This window comes from Leptonychotes weddellii, chromosome 12, assembly GCF_054177405.1.
Source record: "Leptonychotes weddellii isolate Sample4059 chromosome 12, ASM5417740v2, whole genome shotgun sequence".
Taxonomy (NCBI): Eukaryota; Metazoa; Chordata; class Mammalia; order Carnivora; family Phocidae; genus Leptonychotes; species Leptonychotes weddellii.
Genome location: NC_138380.1, coordinates 61,205,155 through 61,230,877, shown reverse-complemented (window position 1 = coordinate 61,230,877; position 25,723 = coordinate 61,205,155). Strand labels below are relative to the sequence as shown.

The 25,723-nt window shown below is 35.8% G+C and overlaps 1 protein-coding gene across 1 annotated transcript; it reads right to left on the bottom strand.

Annotated features, from left to right (window-relative positions):
* On the bottom strand, positions 1–25,723 carry SEM1 (SEM1 26S proteasome subunit). The gene is made up of 3 exons (XM_006736255.3): positions 25,520–25,723; positions 6,535–6,628; positions 1–202 (listed from the first exon to the last, which is right to left on the bottom strand). The coding sequence occupies exons 1-3, from the start codon at positions 25,593–25,595 to the stop codon at positions 160–162; spliced, it is 213 nt and encodes a 70-aa protein (XP_006736318.1). The 5' UTR covers positions 25,596–25,723; the 3' UTR covers positions 1–159.

The following is a 25,723-nucleotide window of genomic DNA, read 5'->3' as shown; positions in this document are numbered from 1 at the left end:
TTAGATCAAAACATTTATTTTTTGTGTTACCAAAACAAAAATAAATCCAAGCAGGTAATGAAATAAACATTTTTTTTTTAAGTGTCCCATCCTGGGTTCTGTGCCCTAGAATTTAGTAAACAGTTCAAGTTTAGGTTGCTTCAACACTTCTTCTGGATGCTATGAGGTCTCCATCTTATAACCATGTTTCTCTAGTTCAGCTCTATAATAAAACACAAAAGAACAACATCACTGGACATTCTTCATGATAAAGAAACAATGTTTTTAGATATAATACAATTAATAAAACAATGAGCCAAGCCTAGGCACCAATATAAAATACTACCAAGTAGCTTTTACTTTATACCCTTAAAAGAAATCTGTGTAAGAAGGAAACCAAATGTGAATCAACATAATGCTAATAAAATTCTGCTTTCCCATTAGTAAACTTATATTTTATATTCCTTACTTTTCTGATAAATCTATTTAAGGAAGAAATGTGAGAGATTAACCACTATCTTCCAAGTATCTTTGAAATACCATACAAATAAATGTCCTGTTCATAATAAATATTTAAACAAATTTTAAGAATTATCAACCATATGGCTAAGAAAACAAGACATTTGTTATCAAATTTTTAGGAATTTTATAATCATAATAGGTATTATTGCTATTTACACATAAAGAATAAACAGACTGCTTTCCATATTGACATAGATCTACTGCTCTGACCAAGACAAAAATTATTAATCAAATTTAAAAGTACATGGGAACTACTCCCCATTAACTATATGTAGACAAAATAAATATAAGTTATAAAATACTAAACAAGATTTTACTTTAAAAATTTTAAATGTGGGGGCGCCTGGGTGGCTCAGATGGTTGGGCATCTGCCTTCGGCTCAGGTCATGATCCCAGGGTCCTGGGATCGAGCCCCGCATCGGGCTCCTGGCTCGGCTGGGAGCCTGCTTCTCCCTCTCCCTCTGCCTCTCTCCCTGCTTATGCTCTCTATCTCTGTGTCTCAAATGAATAAATAAAATCTTAAAAAAAAAAATTTTAAATGTGTATAAAAACCTCCAAAAACTTATAAATATATACCCTTTAAAAAGACATTTTATAATTTTAAGTAATTTATTCAAGCTGAAGTTTCAGTCATACTTTAAGAATATCAATTGCAATTTTTGATATGCTTTGTATAAAACCGATGCACAAAAAAGTTTAGCCCTATCATCAATTTCAGCTGAACTACCACTCCAAGTATCATCAATAACTTCTCTGCTACAATTCAATTTTATAGAAGTTCACAACAAAATTATTTCAGGGCCAAAATATGATAAAACATTGTATAAATGTAAAGTATAATTAATGTGCCCTACACCATTACATCCAATAAGATAAAATGACATTTGTTCTCAAGTATAATTTAGCTTGGACACTATCACACTATCCAATGTAAACACAACACAAAAAAACACATGTAGGAATGATGTATAATATTTATTATTTATTTACCCAAATGTCACTAAAGTTTTACAGTTATTTATAATACAAATACTGACCTAAAGTCCATGAATAATATTAAAGCCAGAGATTATTCATATAAAACATTTTTATCTTCTGCTCAGGTGTAGAGGATAGTATGGGCTGGTGGTAAATCACTCATTTAGGAGTCAAAAGATCAGCACAAGTTTCTGACACTACTCCTTCCTTTGCTAAATTTAACCAAAATGCTTCCTTTACACACCCCCCGGCCCCCTTTCCAGGAGATTAAAGATTTTATCTGTTCATGTTTTCTACTTAAAAAGGAAATAATTTTAAAAGTTTCTTAAATAATAGCTTTCTGCTGCCTTTAACAGAATCAATGTAGATTATTCATTTTCTCTTATTTTACAACAACAACAAAAATCCCCGAAAATCAGCCTACAATTTAGTTAACAAGTACACCAGATCTGTCCAGGTTTGCATCTGCCTTCCTGACAGGAGGTGGTGACCAATTACATTTATAAACTGTTAACAAACACAAAGGAGATTATGATATGCTTCTCTATTTTTGGAGAAGATGAAGTTTTTTTGCTAGAATTTAGGACATACAAAAAAATTAAAAGGAAATAAATCGAGGCCACTAAGTACAAAACACAAAACAATACAAACACACTAGTATCATCATCAGCCTGTGGGATGAAAAAAACCTAAGAAAGAGATGAGAAAGAAATTCAGCACAATTGGAACAGTATCACAGGACCCACATAGTGAATGTACACGATTTGAAACAAAAACAGCAGCTTTCCTTTTTCAACAAAACAAGGATAAGACAAATAGCCACTGGTAGGTTTGAGAACTCTTATTATCCAAGAAACTATTCTGCTATAGGACAGTGGCTGTATTTGACATGGTAAATCAAGAACAATATTGGCTTCTTGGATTTTTTTATGTAACATGTGATGCAAGGTCAGAAAAATTAATCCTACCCATTTCTACTGAATGTGTCTCCAAGTAACTCCAAGAAGTAAAAGTCATTGTTTTTGCTGCTTCTGATACATTTGTTTCTCTTTGACTTTTAGTTACTTGGAGATACAGGTGGCCTTTTTCTTTCTACTTTTACTTGTTAAAGGTAATTACAGTTTAAGAGAAAAACATGGAAAGTGGAAGGCTAAGTCCTTGCTAAGACATGTAGCTAATAAAAGGGAGATCCAGAGTTGGAACCCGGGGAATCAGAGTGACTCTAGAAAATGTACTGCCTCTCCAAAGTTAGATGGAATTTGGACCCATATACAGTATCAGAACACAGTAAAACATATGCTTTACCATGGTTTATAATATCACATTGAGGACCTCTATATGTTTTACAAAGACTAGGAAGAACATCTTTGCAGGAGACTTGTTAATCATGACAACTTTTTTTAAAGCAAAGATAAAAGTATTATCTGAGGCTGCAATGTCCAATACAGGAGTCACTTGTGGCTATTTATTAAAATTAAATAAAATGAAAAATTCAGTTCATCAGCTTCACTAGCTACATTTCATGTGCTCAAGAGCCGTATGTGGCTACTGGCTTCTGTACTGGATAGGGCAGTTTATAGAACATTTCCACCAATACAGTAAGTTCTAGTTTATAGCACTGGTGATATATCAACCCACATGTAGAAAGAAACTCATGACTCAAACAGGGAAATAAAAAGAAAAATCTTATTCACTAATAAAGGTATCAAAATTTATACTCTTATGGAAATCCACAAACCTAAAGGCAGAACACAAGAAAGAACATAAGAACACTGTGCAGGTGTATTGTATAAACAACAAGCCACAAATAATATATGAATAATGCTCTACTTCCAAACCAGCAAAAAGACAAGATGCAGTAGTGGCAAGAAATCCAATTATCAATATATTTACTACTAAAAGTCTCCTGATAAGATCACTGTATTTAATAATGTCTTTAAAGAAAAAAGATTTTATTTATTATGAGCGAGCGAGCGCACGCACGCATGAACAGGGAGAGAGGGAGAAGCAGGCTACCCGCTGAGTGGAGAGCCCGAATGTGGGGCTCAATCCCAGGACCCTGTGATCATGACCCCAGCCAAAGTCTAATGCTTAACAGACTGAGCCACCCAGATGACCCAGTATTTAATAATGTCTTAGTTTAATTTTTTAAGAGAAAAGTGCTATTTTCTGACTTTGAAAGACAAAAAAGAAAACCATTTTGAAGAAATTTGACTTTTTTGTGAATAGCAAAGGAAGATAACTCATTTAGCTTCAACTTGAAAAATTTCAAGATAACAGGAAAGAAAAAACTGATAGATGATTAAGAACTCAGAATGGGGATCAACAGAGTTCGAAGGCCTGAAAATATTCTAACAGCATAATATGATTCTAGTGAGGGAAGAAAGGGGGGCATGCCTACTAAAAAAAAAGAGAGAGAGAGAGAGAGAGAAAAGGTAGGGTGTTCTCTGACATTGCTCAGTTTTAAAAGAATATAAACCAAAAATTAATACAAAAAGAAAAGTGCCAAGAATTTGTACACACAGAATTTAATCCCAGAATGGACTAAGAGCTATAGAAAGAACAAAAAAGGCTCTGAGAGCCATACATGAATAAAGAAGAGTGAGAACAGATCCAATGCTTGGAATAGATGTAGTATTAACAGATTTAGAGAAAAAGCGGAATTATTGTTCAACAGCTATTGTTCCTATCTTGTTCATAAAACGGCAATAGGAAAAACATCATTAACACAAAATTGAAAAGTAAGACAGGTGAGAGAACTCTAAACTGCATTAAAGTAGTTTAAAACCTCTAGGCTCTGAATAATTACATCTCAGGGCACTGAAAAAATGAAAAGATATAGTCAAAAAACAGAGTCAGCCATTTTGAGAAATCATGGAGAATTGTAAAAGTACCAGAATAACAGTGAAAGGTAAATTGTGCTATTTCCAAAAAGGGGAGAAAGGTGATAGATAAAATTGTTATTGGTCCCCAGAAAAATACTAAAATGTCTTTAGAATGTAGGGCCTTTGGGGGTGCCTGGGTGGCTCAGTCGTTAAGCGTCTGCCTTCGGCTCAGGTCATGATCCCAGGGTCCTGGGATCGAGCCCCGCATCGGGCTCCCTGCTCAGTGGGAAGCCTGCTTCTCCCTCTCCCACTCCTCCTGCTTGTGTTCCCTCTCTTGCTGTGTCTCTCTCTGTCAAATAAATTTAAAAAATCTTTAAAAAAAAAAAAAAAAAAGAATGTAGGGCCTTTGAGCCCGTGAAAAACGCAGTGTAGAACAAAAGGTACTGCATTATCATTAAATTTATTATAAATCATCTTTCTTTTTGAACAAATGTACTAGACTAGAAAACTAGAAGACTGCAGTAGAACTGCTAGATCTTGATTTGAGCAAAGTACGACAATTTACTTAGATAACTCTGTGGCCAAGACAGATACATATGGGTTGAAACAAAATAAAATTAGGGAGGAAAGAATTATCTCTACAACAAATGGCACTGGTATAACTGGATACCCATTTGCAAAAGAATGAAGTTGGACTCATTTCAAACAATGTACAAATATTAATTTGAAATGGATCTTAGACCTAAATGTAAGAACTAAAGTTCTAAAACTGTTAGAAGAAAACATAGGGATAAATTTTCCTTGAATTTGGCAATAAATTCTTAAAAAGTAGATAAACTGGACTTCATCTGAATTAAAAAGTTATGTGCAAAGAACACTATGAGGAAAGTGAAAAGGGAAGTGAACAGAATGGGAAAAACTATCTGTAAATAATAGGTCTGATAAGAGCTTAGTACTCAGAATATATAAAGAACTCTGACAACTCAATAACAAAAAAATAATCAACCCAACTTAAAAATGGGTAAAGGACTTGACTAGATTATTTCTTGAAAGAAGATATACAAATTGTCAACAAATATGTGAAAAAAGGCTCTCCACTAGTCATTAGGGAAATGCAAATAAAAACCACAATGAGATACCAGTCCAAGTTTTGATGAGAATGTGGACAATTTAGAACCTTCATACACTATTGGTAGTAATGTAAAATTGTGCAGCTGCTGTGGAAAACAGTTTGGCAGTTCTGCAGAAAGTTAACAGAATTATGATATGACCCAGAAATTCCACTCCTAGGATTATATCCCCAAAGCTAGAAATAGGTATTCAAACAAAAACTTGTACATGAATGCTCATAGTAACACAGTTCACAGTAGTCAAAAGCTGGAAACAACCCAAATGACCATCAACTGATGAATGGATAAACAAACTGTGGCATATCACACAATGGAATATTATTCAGCCGTTAAAAGGAATGAAGTATGGTACATGCTGTGGCATGGATGAAAAGTGAGAATATTATGCTAACTGTAAGAAGCTAGACACACAAGATCACTTATTATATGATTCCATTTTTATGACTTCTCTAAAACAGGCAAATCTATAGACAGAAAGAAAATTAGTGGGTGCCAGGGGCCAGGAAAAGAAGACTGCAGAGTGACTGCTTAATAGGTATGGTGCTTCCTTTTGGAGTGATGGAAATGCTTTGGAATTACATAGAGATGATGGCTGCACAAAATTGTGACTATACAAAATGCCACTGAATTGTACACTTTAAAGTGATTAATTTTATGATATATGAATTTTACTTTAATCAATCATATTAGGTAAATTTGTACATGAATATGAAAAAGTACACTCCCATCACCCCAATCTCCATTCCAGTTTGAGAATCACCAATCTTTTGGGTCCTAGCACTCTGCTTCCAATTTCTGTTGAGTTATTCAACACTGGTGGAAAATTAATGTTGACAGAATTAAACCCACTAAAATAAAAAACAGCAAATATGCTTCTATTTAACTACCTTTGTAAAGAAACTAGAAAGAATAAAAGTTCTATGCAATTACACAAAGTACTCATGTTTAGAAACACAGATGAAGGTAAAAGGTTTTCCTTTTCATAATTCAAAAATGTATTTCAAAGATTATCTTTTAAAGAGGTCAATTATCATATGTAAGTTACATATTCCATTCTTACAATTAATACTAAGCTATATAAAATCTGACTTAAAACTTACCGTAACTGATTGGAGAAGTCATCCTCTACATTGTCATCATCCCAATTATCCTCCCAGACATGTGCATCTTCATCTTCATCTAAACCAGCCCAGTCTAAAAACAAAAACAGATGCTGTCTAAATACTTCTCACATGCTATTTCCATAAATACAGAAACTTCAGAAAGTTTGCCACTTAAGACACAATTCAAAACATCTAATACCATATCTATAAGAAATGGTAAACTTCCTCTTTAAATCTCAATTTATGCTGTCTTGTTCTCTCAATTCTTGAATTTGCAGATAATCTTAAACAGAAGTTAATACAAAAAAAATTCTATTTGCTATGAAAATGTATTATAGTTTCAGGAGGATATTTACTTTCCTGATTTTTCCTTGGGCTAATTTTTATTAGGTCTATTTCACAATCTTCCAAAATACAGCACCAACAATGCGAAAGCAAGTTGGGGAGCAGGAAGATACCAGCCTGGAATTTAAAACTTCTAAACATAAAAAATGGTAAGTCATACATAAATAAAAAATGGACCAAATTATAAGCATCACTAACATTTGCCTATCATCAATATAAAATTTTTATTTTTAAAGAGAGGACAAATGTAAATATGTACAAAGAGGAATGTTGTAGTTTTTAGTTTTCCCAATTTTCTTTTTTTCTTCCTTCCCTTTTGGTGGTGGAGAGAGGGGTTAAATTTTAGCTTTTGTTTAGAAGACTCAGAAAACATATATAAGCGAACATCTCCTTCCCTATTACCTCAGATATTCGCATTATCATTTCTTACCTATACAATGGCAATATTCTTCTATCAGGTTCTTCTTGCTTCTACTCTCTTGATCCTGATAAAAATCTAGCCTCGTGGGTGATAATGTCATTATGTATTCTTTTTTTTAAATGACATCAAACCATCCCAGAAGAGAGTTTATGCATACTCTGCTGTCCTATTTAAGAGGCACCACCTGCTATAATCTTGACATAGCTTTATTATAAAAAATTGTTACGATTTTGTGTGATATATTTGTTTTAAAACAAATATTTTTAATTATTTAAGTTTAAATTCACTGGGATGATTCACTCATGTCAGTCATGCAGCTTGAAGTACTCTCTTATACACATTTCCTCGTAAAAAATAACGGTGAAGAGCAATCCACAATATCTTCATTTTTATTCAGTCCTAATTTACTTGTTTTGAAATTGCTTAAAATTTTCTATTCATCAAACATGCTGTTCCTCATCTGTCTTTCTGCCATCTTTTGAACCTACTAGTTGGCCTGATATATACTTAATTAAAAAACCTTAATTAGTTAAAATACCATTCTCCATTAAAAGGAACAATGGCTCCCTGAAGAAATGGCTGATCTCAGATCTGGAATAAGGAAGTTAATAGGTAAGTTTGGGATTCCTTTTTATAACGCCCGAAAACATGTCAAAAGGTACAAAAACTGGCTTTAAGGTGTTTCCACTCGCCAAATCTGGAATAACTTAAGAATCACAAAGAATGACACACTGAATTAAATTAAAAAAATCCATGAGTCCATAGCAATATGCTGGGGGGATGGGATGATGGGGAGGGGATGCTCTTTACCATTCCCAGGTACATAAATGCAGAAAGAATGACAGAATTAGAAAATTACCATTTTGCAACCCTCAGTACAATTCAGGCAAGGATCAACAATGGATACTAAAACTATTGAGTGAAAAATAGCTGGGACTCCAGGATAGAGTACCTATCCTGTAGATCTGGTAATCACAATCTCAACCAATGATTAAACTTAACATCAATAAATTTCGACAACTTGACATATATCTCTGAGAAATAAACATCACCTATGTAGTATTCACTAAAAATGCTGACCCTTAATCTAATCATGAGGGAATTATCAGGTAAATCCAGAATGTGAAACTCTTTATAACTGGTATCTTCAAGTAAGTTAATATCATGAAAAACAAAACAAAAAAAGGAAGGGACCGTTCTGGATTGGGGAAAAAAGTGACGACACATTTTCTGGAACAGTTGGTAAAGTCTGGATATGGACTGTGTATCTGGATATTATTGAATTAATGCTGATTTTCTTAAACATGATTGTAAAATTGTTTTAGAGGGGCATGTCCCCCTTTATGACATGCATGTTAAAATATTTAAGAGCTGTGTCATTTTGTCAACAGTTTACTTGCAAGTGGTTCTCAAAAATATTCGATATATATCATATATATTTCTATCATACATGATAGAAATAAAGTAAACATGACAAAATGTTAGCAACTGATAAACCTTAGGTATTTGTTGTCTTTTTTTAACTAAAGTACAACTGACATATAACATTACATTAGTTTCAGGTATACAGTATAATGATTCAATAATTGTATATTTTGCAAAATGATAATAAGTCTAGTTAACATCCATCACCATAGTTACAAATTTTTTTCTTGTGATGAGGACTTTTGAGATTTACTCTCTTAGCAACTTTTAAATATGCAATACAGTATTATTATAGTTGCCATGCTATATACAGTACATTCCCATGACTTATTTATTTTGTAACTGGAAGTTTGTACCTTTTGACCCCTCATCCATTTTGCTCACCCCCTACCTTGTCCTCTTTTTTACTACTTTTCAAACTTTCAACCCTATATAAAAATATTAAAAAAGAGGACAAGGTAGGGGGTGAGCAAAATGGATGAGGGGTCAAAAGGTACAAACTTCCAAAATCACTTTGGAAATCAACTCTGGAAGCCTTCCCTATGCCCATCTCCTCCTCCTTACCCTCGGAGATTAGGTCCCCTCTTTTGTGTCTATCTCTATTACAGCACTTACATTTACACACTGTACAACCATAATCATCAGTTAACACGTCTATGTCCATTACTGGTGTCTGAGCTCCTTAAGAGTAACAACTCTGTGTTATTTACCTTTGTATTCTTAAACTACAAACAGTACCTAGCATCATGCACAACAAATGGCTATGAAAGATGAAACAAAACTCTTAAATCACACCTTGTATATTGTTGTAGTTATAACCCCTTCGCCTCCCAAAACAGTAAAGTTACACTCTCTCTTAATACGTCCTAGCCATAAGTTTCACCTTAGTAATTACTTATTAGAGACATGGCTAAGAACATTTCAACTTGAAAAGAAAAATAACAAAAGGTACAATTTAGGTTTTTCTTATAAAGTACATATAAATTTAAATCTATTCAACAATCATTCATAATATGGGTGTATTATTCATTACGTTATATACCTAACAAAAATTTTTGAATGCAATACATGTCATCATCATGATTTAAGAATAGAAGAAAGTACATCTATCTGGTCCCCCAAGACAGAAACTTAGGAGGCTTCTTAACTACTCTTTCTCCTTCAACTACCACAATCACTCATTATGTCCCTTCCATTTCAACTCCCAATTATCTCCAGAGTAAGTCTCTCCTTCCCTATTCTTACTGAAACTTATTAATTTAGGATTATTCCCTTCATAAATATTACTGTAGTCTTCTTTCTGTCCTCTCCTCCCCAGTGTTACACAGTTTATACCATTCCTCCACTGATGCCTAAAATGCCACCACCATTCCTGTCCATTACTATTCAAAACCTTCAGGTAGGAACCACATTTTATTAAATCTGCAACTCTGATGCACACAGCTGAGTGCTGGGCACACCACAGACACTCAATAAAACCCTGGGTAAATGGAGCTATACTTCTCAAGTGCCCTCTGAGTGGTCAATCTCAAGAAAACAGAGGCCAGTGTGATTTCAGTGAAGCCAAGAGTATGTATTTCAACACAGAAGAGATCAACAAGATCACGTATTATGAATTGGTCATGTAAAATTCTCAATTATATTTAAGAATGTCTTTGAGAACAGTAATCATTTCATCCAATGCTCCCCAAGGAGAGATCATGGGGGAAATTTAAGACCCCAGTACCTGAAAAGATGAAAAAGTTTCTCTTAGGCAATTTATTTCAGGTTGTTAGGAAGCTCAGTCAAATGTATACCCAACTTTAGGGGCACCTGGCTGGCTCAGTTGGTAGAGCGTGTGATTTTTTTTTTTTAAGATTTTATTTATTTAAAAGAGAGCACAAGCAGGGGGAGTGGCAGAGGGAGAGGGAGAAGCAAACTCCCCGCTGAGTAGGGAGCCGACTAGATCTCAGGACCCTGAGATAATGACCTGAGCTGAAGGCAGACACTTAACCCACTGAGCCACCCAGGCACCCCAGAGCATGCAATTCGATCTCAGAGTCATGAGTTCAAGCTCCACATTGGGTGCAGAGCTTATTTAAAACACACACACACACAGAATGTATACCCAACTTTAATTATTGGGTATATAGGCAGTGAATGTATATTCATTAATAAAAGCTCTCAATAATCAAAAGTATTTTTACCCACATAAATTTTCTTGTATCTCTCAGCAATATTATTTTCAAACAGAGAATACTGTAATTACCTAAATTCAATTCCTACGCTATTCTCTGAGGTCCTTAACAACAGTAATACTTAACAGTAGTATTAATTACATGTCAATATTGACAGGGCTAGAAACAGCCTTACATTTTCTACAGTACCTTGAAACTCAAACTGAAAATTTTTATTCTGTTTGTGAAACCAGCTATATTTTATAATGAGAGTAAAAAAGTTTAAAAAAAAATTAGGGAACCACATTAAGGATTCCCCTTAGTCTGTGGAAGTGTGATCAGAAAGCTACTGCAACCCATTTTTATTTTTTTAAAAGATTTTATTCAACTATTTGAGAGAGAGAGAGAGTGCACACAAGCAGGGGGAGGGGCAAAGGGAGAAGCAGACTCCCTGCTGAGCAGGGAGCCCAATGCAGGACTCGATTCCAGGACCCTGGAAATATGACCTGAGCTGAAGGCAGAGGCTTAACGACTGAGCCACCAAGGTGCCCAACCCATTTTTACACACACACACTCCCAAAGCTAAAATAACTGAAAGAAAAACATTTTTGCACCTTTATAGACTAGAAAAGTGACTTAGTTAAGAGTTAATCATTTGGTATTGGGATAAAATAGTACCGTTAATTCTCATATTGCTGTTGCAATCAATAATAAACCGTTCACTATATACGTTATATTATGTATAAACTTTCTTTTTATTCTTCTAAGAGGGAAATCTAAGAAAGAAGTAAGATATTCTAAGGGAAAAAATAAGGGGGCAGAAATTGCAATGTTAAGTACATGAGAGGAACATTAAGTAAAGGTGGTGCAGCTTTGGGTGCAGCTAAGATAAAATTTTAAATTAAAAAGGAGACTCATTTCAAACGGTAGATGTATTTCTGTGATACTGATTTTAATTTTAAAATTAAAATTGAATAAAGCACTTCAAATAATATCAAATTTAATTTTCATAGAAATTTGTATTCTTGTATGTTGAACTTGTGTTGGGACAACTAAATTCATAATTCCTCTTATGGCAAGTGAACAATGACTATATGCATTCTTCCACATTCCCTCCAGTCTTACTATAACCTATACTTCTTTGAGCGTCTAATAGTATTAATGGACAGCTTAGGATTTTCTCGTGTTGTGCTAATTACACTAAGGTCTTCCAGTATAAAAAATTCACATAAAACTAACTATATCATTACACTGCAGTGTAGCAAGGTTTGGTTTTACACTTCAAGTTTTTATAAAATGGCTAAGATGAAGTACTGTTTAAAATTACAGAACTTTAGGGGCGCCTGGGTGGCTCAGATGGTTAGGTGTCTGCCTTCGGCTCGGGTCATGATCTCAGGGTCCTGGGATCGAGTCCCGCATCGGGCTCCCTGCTCCTTGGGAGCCTGCTTCTCCCTCTGCCTTTCTCTCTCGCTCTGTCTCTCATGAATAAAAAAAAAAAAAAAAATCTTAAAATTACAGAACTTTAGAGAAAGCCTTGGAGATCACTGTACATCATACCTGCTTGGTTTGAAAACCACCACCATTACCACTACTATAAAATAAAGAAGGTGAAGACTGTCTTACAAGAAAATATTTAACTTTTTCTACCAATATTTCATGACCTCAAATCCTAGACTTTAAATATGATATCTGTGTTGAGCCTAAAAATAGGAATTCCCATTAAGTATTTGTTTTACTGATACTTTAAGCAGTCTTCATAAAGATATCTAATGGAGTGTAATGTTCCACAAAATAATCTAAATATATTAAGACTGGATAATATGTTCTTGAGTAAAGGGGGTGACATAAGTCACAATTGAACTGTTTTAAAGTTCTAAGAACAAAGCCTCATATCAGCCTGCAACACTTTTTTTTTTTTTTTTAGCCTGCAACACTTCTAATTAAACAGCTTCCTAAATTGTTAACTAGGTTATTTCTATCAACACTACTCCCTAATTAACAAAAATGTGTCAAAAGATTTAAGTTAGAAATATAAAATAAAAGAATATTTATTTAACATTTCTCTAATCTTGTAGGCCTACCCTTTCAAGAAGAGTGAAAACATAGCTCCCCCCACCCCTGGAACTTTTAATCTTACTATGACCTGATTCAAAATGTTGATTTCAATACTGTTATTATTTGATGTCATTCAAGCTGGCTTTTAACTGAAGAATTTTTAACTAAAGAGACTTAAAAAAACAAAACACAAAACCGAACATGTTAATATATATCCAGCTTCCTCAGAGAATCACCAACAAGAAACAACAGATTCAATAACTTGTTTTGTAGGAGCTCCCAATTCTTAACTACATAGGATAGAAAAAGTCAAAATTCTTAACATGAAAGAAACTAGTTTGAACAGTGTCTTAAAATTTTAAGAGTGGTACAAGTTTTGGTTTAAAAAGTTGAATTCTGGGCGCCTGGGTGGCTCAGTTGGTTAAGCGACTGCCTTCGGCTCAGGTCGTGATCCTGGAGTCCCGGGATCGAGTCCCACATCGGGCTCCCTGCTCAGCAGGGGGTCTGCTTCTCCCTCTGACCCTCTTCCCTCTCGTGCTCTCTGTCTCTCATTCTCTCTCTCTCAAATAAATAAATAAAATCTTTAAAAAAAAAAAAAAAGTTGAATTCTGATGATCATCTAGCATACAGATAAAGTATCTCTCCCTCCTTTAAAAACCATCTTGTGCTATTTTAATGGCAAGGAAAGGAAAAAGAAGAAGGTAAAAATAAAGTAAAAAAAAAAAAAAAAAAGGAAACTAGCTCCTGAGGGTGGGGCAGGACAGTACTGTGATTAAAATTTCAGGTAGAGCACACAAAAAAAATTCATAATGATAGTTCTGTATTTCTTTAGTAGTATTATACAGCACTTCATAATTATGATATTATTGAGTATACAAAAATACAAAAATAGAAAAGCTGGTTAAATTCTTCACAAATCATCATATGAATTTCAATATATTACTCTTTAAACTTACTGCCTTATCTTAGGAGTAAGACACACTGAATCTGTATAACATACCATCCTTCCAGTTACCACAGGTGAAGAATCTAAGACAATATATAACCTTTTGAATTACAACTTATTAAGCATTTTAAATTATTTAACAAAAGCACCAATGAAGAAGCATGTGTTCATTCATACTGACAAACGGGAATCCATAATCTATTTTAGGTGGAAACGTTAAAGATTTTATTAACAAAAATTGTACTAAACATATTATGTAAGAAGTTTAAGTGATAAGGTATAATATATCCAAATATTATTTCCAAACACTTATAAATCTTCCATGCTGTACATGTTGCAATATATGTAAATTACAATGTATGTATAATCATACTAAGTGAATGTGTAAATTAAAAAGCCATGATTGGGGTGCCTGGGTGGCTCAGTTGGTTAGGCGACTGCCTTCGGCTCAGGTCATGATCCTGGAGTCCCGGGATCGAGTCCCGCATCGGGCTCCCTGCTCGGCAGGGAGTCTGCTTCTCCCTCTGACTCTCCTCCCTCTCTCATGCTCTCTGTCTCTCATTCTCTCTCTCTCAAATAAATAAATAAAATCTTTAAAAAAAAAAAAAAAGCCATGATTGTTGTAATCTCTGGTATCTGGCATTTCTTGCAATATTTCCCTGATTTGTGTTTTAATTTTCAATTATAACTACCGATAACTATGCAATTTTATTTAATCACTCCTTTTTAAGGCCTTAAACCCAAAAATAGTTTTTGAAAAGGGCAAAATAATAAAATGAAACAAAGGATACCTGATTCATGTCTATGCTTTCCTTCAATACTTAGCTGACTTCATAAAGTATACACTTTATCTTCAACACTAAATGCATTGCCAGGATTGTGATTAATCATTTAAATAACCACAGCTGTGTTTACTTCAGTGTGCAGGCCTCCAGATGTGTACTGGTAAAAAAATTACCATATTTTAAGAAGTCAGAATTGGAAGTAACCAGTAACAGATGCCTAATACATAAGTTTCTAGGAATTCTAAATCATTTAGGACTTTGCCCCCAAATTTGGCTTTGTTCACATTTGCCAGTGAGAACTGTATCTGTGACTAGCCTTAAATTTCACAAATCTGAACTATCAAAGATCCCACATACTTCATCTAAGTATCACCTTGACATTTAAGTATGGAAAGGGTTTTCTCTCAACTTAGTATTTTTGAAATTACTTACTCTCCCCACTCTCCAATACACATTCCAGAATTTCTTAAAAGTATGAAGTATACTATTTTGAAGAAAAGTAAAGAAGAAATTCCACTTATATCAAATAGGGTTGCAAATGCCCTATTCTATACCAATGTGTAGGAGCATCAAATTCTCATTCAATCCTTAACAGTAAAGCTACCCTAAATATAAACAAACTAATCCTCAACAAAGTTTCTTCAAATAAAAAATGTGCATCTATAATGCAGAAAAATATTTTAAAAAACAAGTGAAAGTTTGAAAAATTCTTAATTGTAACTTACCACCATAGGTAAATGTAGAGAACTACCTATCATCATAGGTAAGTAAAATGGAACAGCAATAGTTGCAAACATCATCTTTATGCTCATGAATATGATAATGAAGCCACACTAAATCTAGTCATTTTGAGATAAATATACGTGTTCTTGCTTAAACTGTATAAAATAGATTAAAACAAAAAATGTAAGTTCTATAAGTTATCACGATATAAAAACTATATCCTAGAGATCTAACATCTATTCAATAAGTAGCTAAAAAATCAGTACCTAGCACAGCACCATAATATTCCTGTAATTTCTCCAATAAGGACCAAAAATGTCAGTGAGGAACTTCAGACCAAACAACCAAAAGCAAGTCATAAATGATGTTGCTACCAGACCACTGGGAGCTTTCAGTTATTTGTGGTCAGCAGTCTGAAATAGAGGCTCAAAATAACTTAACATAACCGTTTATAATTTTTCTTATATTTTAAAATAAGGAAATTCAAACACAATTCCTTTCATTGATAATTTAAAAATACACGCCTCGGGGGACACCTGGGTGGCTCAGTCAGATAAGAGACTGCCTTCGGCTCAGGTCACGATCCCAGGGTCTTGGGATCAAGTCCGGCATCGGGCTCCCTGCTCAGCGAGGAGCCTGCTTCTCCCTCTGCCCGCAGCTACTCCTGCTTCTGCGCTGACAAATAAATCAATCTTAAAAAAAAAAAAAAAAAAAAAAATACATGCCTCTGGGAGAATGGTTCCACAATAATGTCTTGCTGACTTTGCTTCTCTTTTTCTGTACTTTTATAAAATTCCCCAAAGTCATTACTCTCATCTTTTGCAAGCCTTAATGCCCTACACTTGTCTCAATTCCCTCATTCTGATCCTCCATATGACTGAGTTAAGAAGTGAACCCCACCACCTGTCTTCCACTAGATATGCAAGTGCAAAATCACAACCTCCAATTTCTTACTCCCAACGGTCCTTATCAAACCAGTTGCCAAAGCTCACTTGTTACTCTTGTGTCACTCTCTTCACTTCTTTCCTAATAACTACCTTTCTCAGGCCCTTAGTCCTCAGCTAAGCTACTTCAACAATTTGCTAATCAGTTTCCCTGACTCAGTCTCTTTTCTATCTTTCCAAATTAATTTTGCTGGGTTGATTTTTCTTAAACTGCCTACTGCTTAAAGGAAGCTTACACATACCAAACCAAAAAAACTCTACTTCTCATGTATCTAAGGATAAAGTCCAAACTGGACATTTGGCTTAAAGCTTTCCAGTATTAGGCCCCAAACTACTTGCATTTACAACCACTATTTTTACGGTCAAATAAAACACACAAACACATTATTTTTTCACCTCCAAGTATCTACTCTTTTCCCCTTCTTTTGGAAACCCTTGTTCTACATTTGTATCTTTTGAAAGCTCTGTTCCAATGTTGCTATCTCACCTTGTACAGAACTAATTTCCACTTATTTTCAACTGCTGTTAGTTACACTTTACTACCAGTTGTCTAATTCCTTGCCCTCCCTATCCCAGCCCCACCACTGGAATGAAACTCAAGTGAAATCTTACCCAGACGCCCAACAGATAAAGATAAGCAAAAGCAAAGTTGCTCTGATTTAATTGGGGGTAGAGAGGGAAGGGCTTGGAGCTCCACCTCCCAAGATAAGCACTTCCAAAATACTAAAAAGCTCAAGCTTACTATGAAAATCACTGTGCCCTGCCTCTCTGGTATTTCTAAGTTCAAAGACAAGTATCTCCCTAAGGAGTCAAGTTTGCCTCAGTGCCACCTCTAGTTAACTGTGACCTGGTGAATTACCAAATTTTGCTGAGCCCCAAGCATAAAACCTTCATAAAGCTGCTATGTGGATTAAATGAGACTATGTATCTAAAGCACTTACTACTTACTACCATTCAGTGCCAGATTTATAGGAAGCACTCAACAAATACATATTGAATGAATAAATCATTTATTATGCACCAATCACCTCAAAGGAACTTGAGGGGTAAGGAAAGTAAGAAGAAAAATGTTCCAGAATAAAGACAATACTATTTCTACCAAACATTACATGTACAACACAACACAGGAAAAAAAATACATTTGGTGAATTTTTAATACTTCAGAAGAAGAGTATAAGTATAGTCTTTGAAACTTTTATTTTCCCCTTAATATTCTCAACAATTCAACACATCTTTCAATGAGTAATGTTTAACAACAATCCAGTAATAATGTTAAATACTGAAGTCTCAATTGCTTACTGCTTGTTTATTCTATAGAATCAGTGAAACAGCTAATCCAAACAGTTTTTCAAAGTAATTTTTACTGCTTAATATCCTGGACCACACCTCTCACTAACCCCTCCCAAGCACTGGTATCTTTTTTTTAGTAATTTTTTAAAAAGATTTTATTTATTTATCTGTCAGAAAGAGTGAGAGCACAAAGCAGGGGGAGCGTCAGGCAGAGGGAGAAGAAGGCTCCCCACTGAGCAGGGAGGCCAATGTGGGACTTGATCCCAGGACCTGGGATCGTGACCTGAGCCGAAGGCAGACTTTTTTTTTTTTTTTTTTAAAGATTTTATTTATTTATTTGACAGAGACAGAGATAGCGAGAGCAGGAACACAAGTAGCAGGAGGGGGAGAGGGAGAAGCAGGCTTCCCCCCGAGGAGGGAGCCCGATGTGGGACTCGATCCCAGGACCCTGGGATCATGACCTGAGCCGAAGGCAGACGCTTAACGACTGAGCCACCCAGGCGCCCCGAAGGCAGACATTTAACCAACTGAGCCACCCAGGCGTCCCCAAGCACCAGTATCTTGATTTGGGTTTTTTTATTTAACTCCACTGTATTTCTTTATACCTCTTGCACATCTGTATGCATCCTTAAGCAATATATGCTATTGTTGTATGTATCTTTATCTTTTATATGAATATACTATTTTTAAAGTACTTTTGGAAATTAAAAGTTTTTAATCCTAGAAAATAAATTAATTTTTAAATAACTAACAAACTCAACAAGCTTAATTTTGGATATACCTAAAATTACAAATAAAATATTTGTCAGAAACAATTCAAATTCTAATACCAAATATCCAAAATCCAATTCTCTAAGGAGATTAGAGGGAAGAAAAGGGACTAATGTTTACTGAATACCACTTTGTGCCAAACTCTGTGTTATGCAATCTACATGTTATCACTGGTATGTTTGTATCCTTCCCTGAATCCCAAAATACTTATGTTGAAGCCCTAACCCCCAATGTAATGATATCTGGAGATGGGGTCTTTGGAAGGTAATTAGGGTTGCGTAAGGTCATGATGGTGAAGTCCTCATGATGTCATTAGTGCCATTATAGGAAGAGACACTGAACAGCTTGCTCATTCTCTCTCCACCTTGTGAGGACACAGTGAGAAGGCAGCAGTCTGCAAGCCAGAGAGTCCTCACCAGTAACTGAATCAGCCAACACCTCAATCTTGGACTTCCCAGCCTCCAGAACTGTTAGAAAATAAATTTCCATTGCTTAAGCCACTCAGTCTACAGTATTTTGCTATGGCAGCTACAACAGATTAACATACTCATGTAATACATAACTATTATCCACAAATTACATATGAAGAAACTGAGGATTAAGACGGTAACAGTTCAAGGAAAAACATAATGGTCAATCTCACTCAAATCAATCCCCAAAATCAAAATGATGACATTGCATTTTTCATCCATCAGGTTCACAACAACTAAAATGCTTAATATGGAGAATAGGCAACCTTATGAGGGAAGAGGTAAACTGTGATAGAAATTTTAACTGGTATAACCATTCTCGAAGGCAATTTAAGGCTGTATGTCAAAATTCAAAATGCACCTGGTACCAGATGAGGTGGCAGAGCCAAGAGGGCATTCCCACAGAGGCAGAACATAGAGTGACTGGTGTGTCAGATCTGAACTGGGTGAAGAAGTCATCCCGTGCTTAAGTGAGGAGGGGAGAGGGTGGCCTGGCAAAGAATGTTGAAGGCCAAGTGACATAAGAAAGGCAACTGTGGGTGGAGGGGGCAACAAAGATTGGCTAGGGAGCAGGATGACCAAACAGAAAATGTATTTAAGACAATGAAAGCCAGGTTTCTCACTGCTGGGGGAGTTACAAATATGGAAAGAAAAAGAGCTAGAATGAACCCTGCAGTGTTGAACTGTAATTGGATATACTGTGTGAACTTATGGTTTTATACACACACACACATAAATATAAAAGTGTATAAATGTATACACACATTTGCATATTTCCTAGTTCCTTCCACTGAGAGGGTCCCCTAAGCAACTAGCAAAACTGGAGTTAAGATCCTGCCTTCTGAATATCATTCTCCACTAAAAGAAATGCTCCTTGGAGAAACAGCTGATTCCAGGATTAGAGCAGGGAAAGAACAAGATTAACTTGGAATACCTTTTTGTGTCAGCATGCTTGGAAATGCACAGAGAATGATGGTGCCATGTCAAATGGTCACAGAAGACAGTATGAAGGGGCTCCCCATGTTCAAATATAGGACAATTTGAGGATCAAAATAAATAATAGCACCCTATTATAACCCATTAAATGAGAATCCATGAGTCTGTACGGATATAAATAACCAAATTAATAAATTGAAAGTTTGATAATGGAATTTTATATTTCCAGTTTCACAAAATGCCTATTACAAAGGGAAAATGAGTAATCTAATGTTGGAAAAGTCTCATAGACACTACCTTAATAAAGTGATCAGAGTGAACATCATCAGTAATGGAACAAATGTGAATCATGTTCCACCTGACAGGATTCAATGAGAACACAGAATCACAACTACAATATTCCGGCCAAGGTGTAGAACCTGAATCTAATCAGGTGAAAATATCAGACAAATCCAAGTTGAGGAACATCCTACAAAATAACTGGCCTGTAAGCTTCAATAGTGTCAAAATCATGAAAGTCAAAGACAAACTAAGAACTGCTCTAGAATGAAAAATAGTATATGGTCCTCTGTATTTTTAAAATAGATATAAACACACAATATATACATAAATTCTGGAAGTATACTAAAAAAAAACAATTAACAGTGGCTATCCCTGGAGTATGGCAAATGTTTTGGGGGACAGGCAGGGAGAAACAGTGCTTTTACTTTTTACTTTATGCCCTTTTATAGGCGTAAGTTTTTCTCTAAGCAGTTTTTTGTACAATTATCACATATGTAATACTAAAAAAGCATTTTAAAGAAATTAAATAACTAACATTAATTGACAATCTACAAGTTGAAGAGAGATGGATTCTGAACCTAGGTCTGATCTTAAGATTCATTGTACTTTTTCCATCCCAGGGTTCAAAAACTTTCTTCTTGCATATGATTACCATGAATGGACACTCAACAGGCACTCTGCCATACATATTATTTTTTTTATTTTTAGTAACACAATTTCTCCATTTCTTGCCACCACCATGTAACTAATTTAAATGTGTGATAGTGTTATTTATGTGTCCACTATATTACATTTAATAATTGAAAATAGCAGAGCCCCTCTGGGCATTAGTTAACTGACTAGTACATTATCTGACACAGTGAGTATCAGTTGTATCTACTTTTATATTTAAGATTCTCAGGAATCCTATTGATGGTTTAGTCCAGTTGGAATCCAATCAATGTAAATATTTCTCCATGGCATTTTTCATGGCAATTCTTCTTGTACCGTACTGGTCTATGCACAACAAGCATTTAAAATCCTTGGCCTCTACCCCTAAATGTCATTACCTCACATTTGCACCTGTCAAGTAAATGTGACATCCAAAAATACTTCTCTGGATAAGAACCACTGTAAGATGCCCTACTTTGTTAGGTGAGAGTACCTCAGTTATTCCAGAGGGGACCACTAGCTTGTTTACTGTCTGCCTCAACAGACAGATTTCCATCAATAACAGTCTCTTACCCAGCAATTTCTCAAGGAGGGTGGGAAGGTAGGTAGTATACTCCTCTTGAATTCATCAGATAATAAAGCAGTTCCACTGATCATAGAAAAATTATAGAATACTTAGTATTAGAATTCTCTTGTAAATATCATTACTTCTGGAAGCAAACTGAGTTTCCTTTTAAATATTCTAAAAAGTTCCCCCCCCGAAAAAAAAACCCCAAAAACAAACAAAACAAAAACCCTTCTCAGTTCTGGCACAGAAAGAAGAGAATAAAAGAACCTAAAGGCCCACTTGTTCTTCCCACTTTTCTTTTCTCACCCACTTCTAATTGTCAGAGAAAGGTGATTAATGAAAATATTTTAAATATCCTTTCAATATCTGATGAAAAATATTTTGACATTTTAAACAAATTATAAAGGATTCGGTTTTAGACCCTGCTCTACTACTACCAACCTAGCTATATGAGCTTGACAAGTTTTATCTTCTCTAGATTTTAAGTTGCTTTCCAGTTCTAACCATGACAAAGCCTCCAAAATTATAATCAATTACACCCCGTATGTTGAATGTCCTCCTAACAAAGCCTATTCTCAGTTTAAATAGTCAAAAAGTTGCAGAATGCATTTCACAAAGATCCTAAACATGATTTTTTTAAAAAGATTTTATTTATTTATTTGACAGAGAGAGACACAGCGAGAGAGGTAACACAAGCAGGGGGAGTGGGAGAGGGAGAAGCAGGCTTCCTGCAGAGCAGGGAGCCCGATGTGGGGCTCGATCCCAGGACCCTGGGATCATGACCTGAGCCGAAGGCAGAGGCTTAACCGTCTGAGCCACCCAGGTGTCCCCTAAACATGATTTTTAAACAGTTCTTAATGACCAGATCATATACCCATCAGTTAGAGTAACTGTGAAGAACTGCCAATGTAACACAGATCCACAGACTAAATAACGACAAGTTTTAAAAAAAAGAAGCATTTGTTCCTCTGGACCTTCAGAGAATTGTGCCCCACCACCACTGAAGAACTATTCAGAAGAAACAAAGAGGCTCCATGAAAACACATTACCATAGTTTCCTTTTTAAAACAGAAATTCCCCTTCTTTAAAATGACTGAATGACATCCTACCAAACAAGTTCTTATCTGGGATAAGATGAAGCAACAACACTCCCAAAAAAGATGGACAATCCATTACATCCACTTTCTGGAGCAGAGAGGCAACAAGGCCCGTGAAAATCAGATCTCCCCTAGACAGAAAAGATGATTATAGGCCATTTTAAGTTTTATCTGTTACTGTGCTTGTCAATGGCACATTTACCAAAAGGACAAACACAAGAAAGAGAATTTCCAAAGAAGGCAGAGAACTTGGAAAGTAATTCAGGGCATAATCACTGAACTGAAAATTCAAATACTAAAAAATTCAAAATAGGCCATTTATTCTCCAACTGTAATGTGCATACAAATCTTTAAAGAATCTTAGTAACGTCCAGACTAATTCAGTAGGTCTAGGCTGAGACACTGCATTTCTAATAAGCTGCCAGTTAATGCCAAAACTGCTGGTCCATGGATCACAACTGAACAGCAATGGAGACTAAACCATGACTAGGCCATAAAAAACAAATAAACAAACTAAAAGTGTATAGTTTCAAAAGATAAATAATTCAGTAATTCCTTGGTGATATTTTTCCAGGTTTTTTCTCTTTTAGTTTTGTTTTTTATAAGAGTTTTTATTAGTAAATATTGATTGGTTTCACCTATTGGGCTAATTTTGTACCCAGCAAAATCTCAATTCAAATTAACACAAAAGGAAAACCTGTCTAAATTATAAACCACAGAAGAAACAGAGAAACCTGAACATTTCAATGTTCTTTCTCATTCTAAAGGAAAAATTCCTAAATGAATTAGGTTCTACACATCCAAACCTGAAGACAACAAATATTCTATAAGGTGACCAGTTAAGTGGTGAGTTACTTAATTTTAACAAACTGGCTGATCATGAGAGGCCTTGGTCTTCAAAAAAAAAAAAAAAAATTCTCAGGGCACCTGGATGGCTCAATTGGTTAATTGACCGACTCTTGATTTCGGTTCAGGTCATGATCTCAGGGTTGTGAGATAACCCCTGCATCAGGCTCCATGCTGACCATGGAGCCTGCTTAAGATTCTCTCTCCCTCAGCCCCTCCCCCCCTAAAAAATACTCTCTGCATTTCCTTGTAACTTTAATGAGATTTTTTACTATATGACTACCAACACTTTGAACAAATATAAACTTACAACATAAACTTAGAATAAAAACAAACTACATATTCCGCAAAAACTGATGAACTCAAAGTTGCTGAGAAAAATCATGTGTATCATTAGGTACACAGTTATCTCTAGAACTTTCTAAGCAGTCAATTCTCAACTACTTGCTTTAAATGCAGGTTTATTCATTCAACAAGCATATATTAACCACCTACTATGTGCCAGGCACTTTGCTAAAGGTTAAAAATAAAGCTTATGTTGGGGAGTCACACAGACCTTTCAGATCCTGGCTTGACTACTTAATGACAAGCTTTTTAAATCTAAGCATCGGCTTCCTCACCAGTTGTAGTGATAGACTATATAATGTAAACAAAGTGCCTACCACTGTGATAAACAATGGATAAAAGCTATTTGAAATATGAAGTTTGAGTAAAAAGTTGATCCTGCCCTCAATAAGTCAGTTCTCTACTGTATAGCTCAATGTTAGATTATGAACCAACTTGACAGTGAGGTAAAGGAAAGAAGCCTGGGTGGCTCAGTCAGTTAAGGGTCTGCCTTCAGCTCAGGTCATGATCCCCGGGTGCTGGGATCCAGCCCCCCCACCCCCCCTGTTTAGCAGGGAGCCTGCTTCTCCCTCTCCCTCTGTCTCTCCCCTGCCCCCGCTAGTCTCAAATAAATAAATAAAATCTTACTAAAAAAAAAGAGAGAGAAAACATGTCTGGACAAATAAATCCACTACCAAAACAAAAACAAAAACAATCCCCTCAATATATAATGAATCCCATAACTGAAATGTGCTTTGGGTTAGTTTATGAGTTTGTGTCATATGAACACTAATGTCTTCTACCGCTAAACAAAATAATAGAGTACACCATAAATAAAAAGAACAAATGTTCAAGCTATGTGGTTTTTATGCACAATAGGGTCACGATGGGGTACAACTTAGGACAATTTTAGTGAAGTTGTAATTGCTTAACGTAACAGATTTGTACACCATTAACCACAATTCTCTTCCTACCACCTTCAGAAAGGCTACCCAATAGCAGCCTTTTCTTACAAGACAAATATTTATCCTACACATAACAGACAATAAAGCAAATAATTCTGGAAACCTACCTGGCAACAACAATTTAAAAAATAAACAGAAGCAGTACATCATTCCTAGAAGGTATCCATCATTTCTAGCCAGCTATGTGACACTGGACAAGTTTCTTAATAGTTCCAAACTTCAATTTCTTTATCTGAGAAACGGTAATACCGGTACCTAGTCGCTAGAACTGTGAAAATGAATATAAGCAAAACACTTAGACAAGTAATTACCCAGTAAATGTTAGCTATTTGCTTTCACTTACAATGAGAAAACTAAAGTTCCTCTTGGTAACCATGAAAACTAATAAAAATGTAGACGTTTATCATCTTATAAATCCTTAAACTTTGTTAGTTTGAAGTGATCAAAAATGAGAAACAAGCATAGGGTAATAACGTCTTTTTACCCACCAACACGTGATCCTCCCATCCTACTTAAGAGGCTTCATTTGTAAAGTCCTAAAGGTAAGCAATATTGGCCTAAGCAGGTACAGCAATTTAATTCTGGATGGTTTAAGGACAAAGGAAGGCTGCTACACTACAAGAAAATAAAGAAAAAAGAGGTTTATATAGCCATGAACGAAATGGCGGGTAACTCGGCTGAAGAGTTAAAAAAAAAAAAAAAGGACCAACCATCCCGGACTCAGAGCTAGAGGCCCAGGTCACCGTGGCTCCTCCCAATAAGGAAGCAGAAGGCATTCAGCCTCACTAGTGAGGCCCACCGAAACACTCCGAACCCGAAGCCGGTCGCATGGAGGGTCGCGCGTGCAGAGCCTCGAGAGCCGGCCGCAGGGGTCCGGACTTCCCGCGGGCGCCTCGAGGCCGAGCCCAAGCATCCGCGCCGACTCCAGCCGAAGGCTGAGTCACCGTCCGCGCGGCCCAGAGGCCGGGGCCCAGCCGGTTACCTTCGGCAGGGAACTCCTCGAACTCGTCGTCCTCCTCCAAGAGACCCAAATCTACCGGCTGCTTTTTTTCTGACATGACGACGCTCCGCGCCAGAAACCTCTCAGGCCAAAAGGAAAGTTAGAACTCTCACTTTTCCTCACCGAAGCCACCAACGCCGCTGCCGCCTCGGAGGCCGGCTCTACCATAGAGACGCGGTAGAAGAG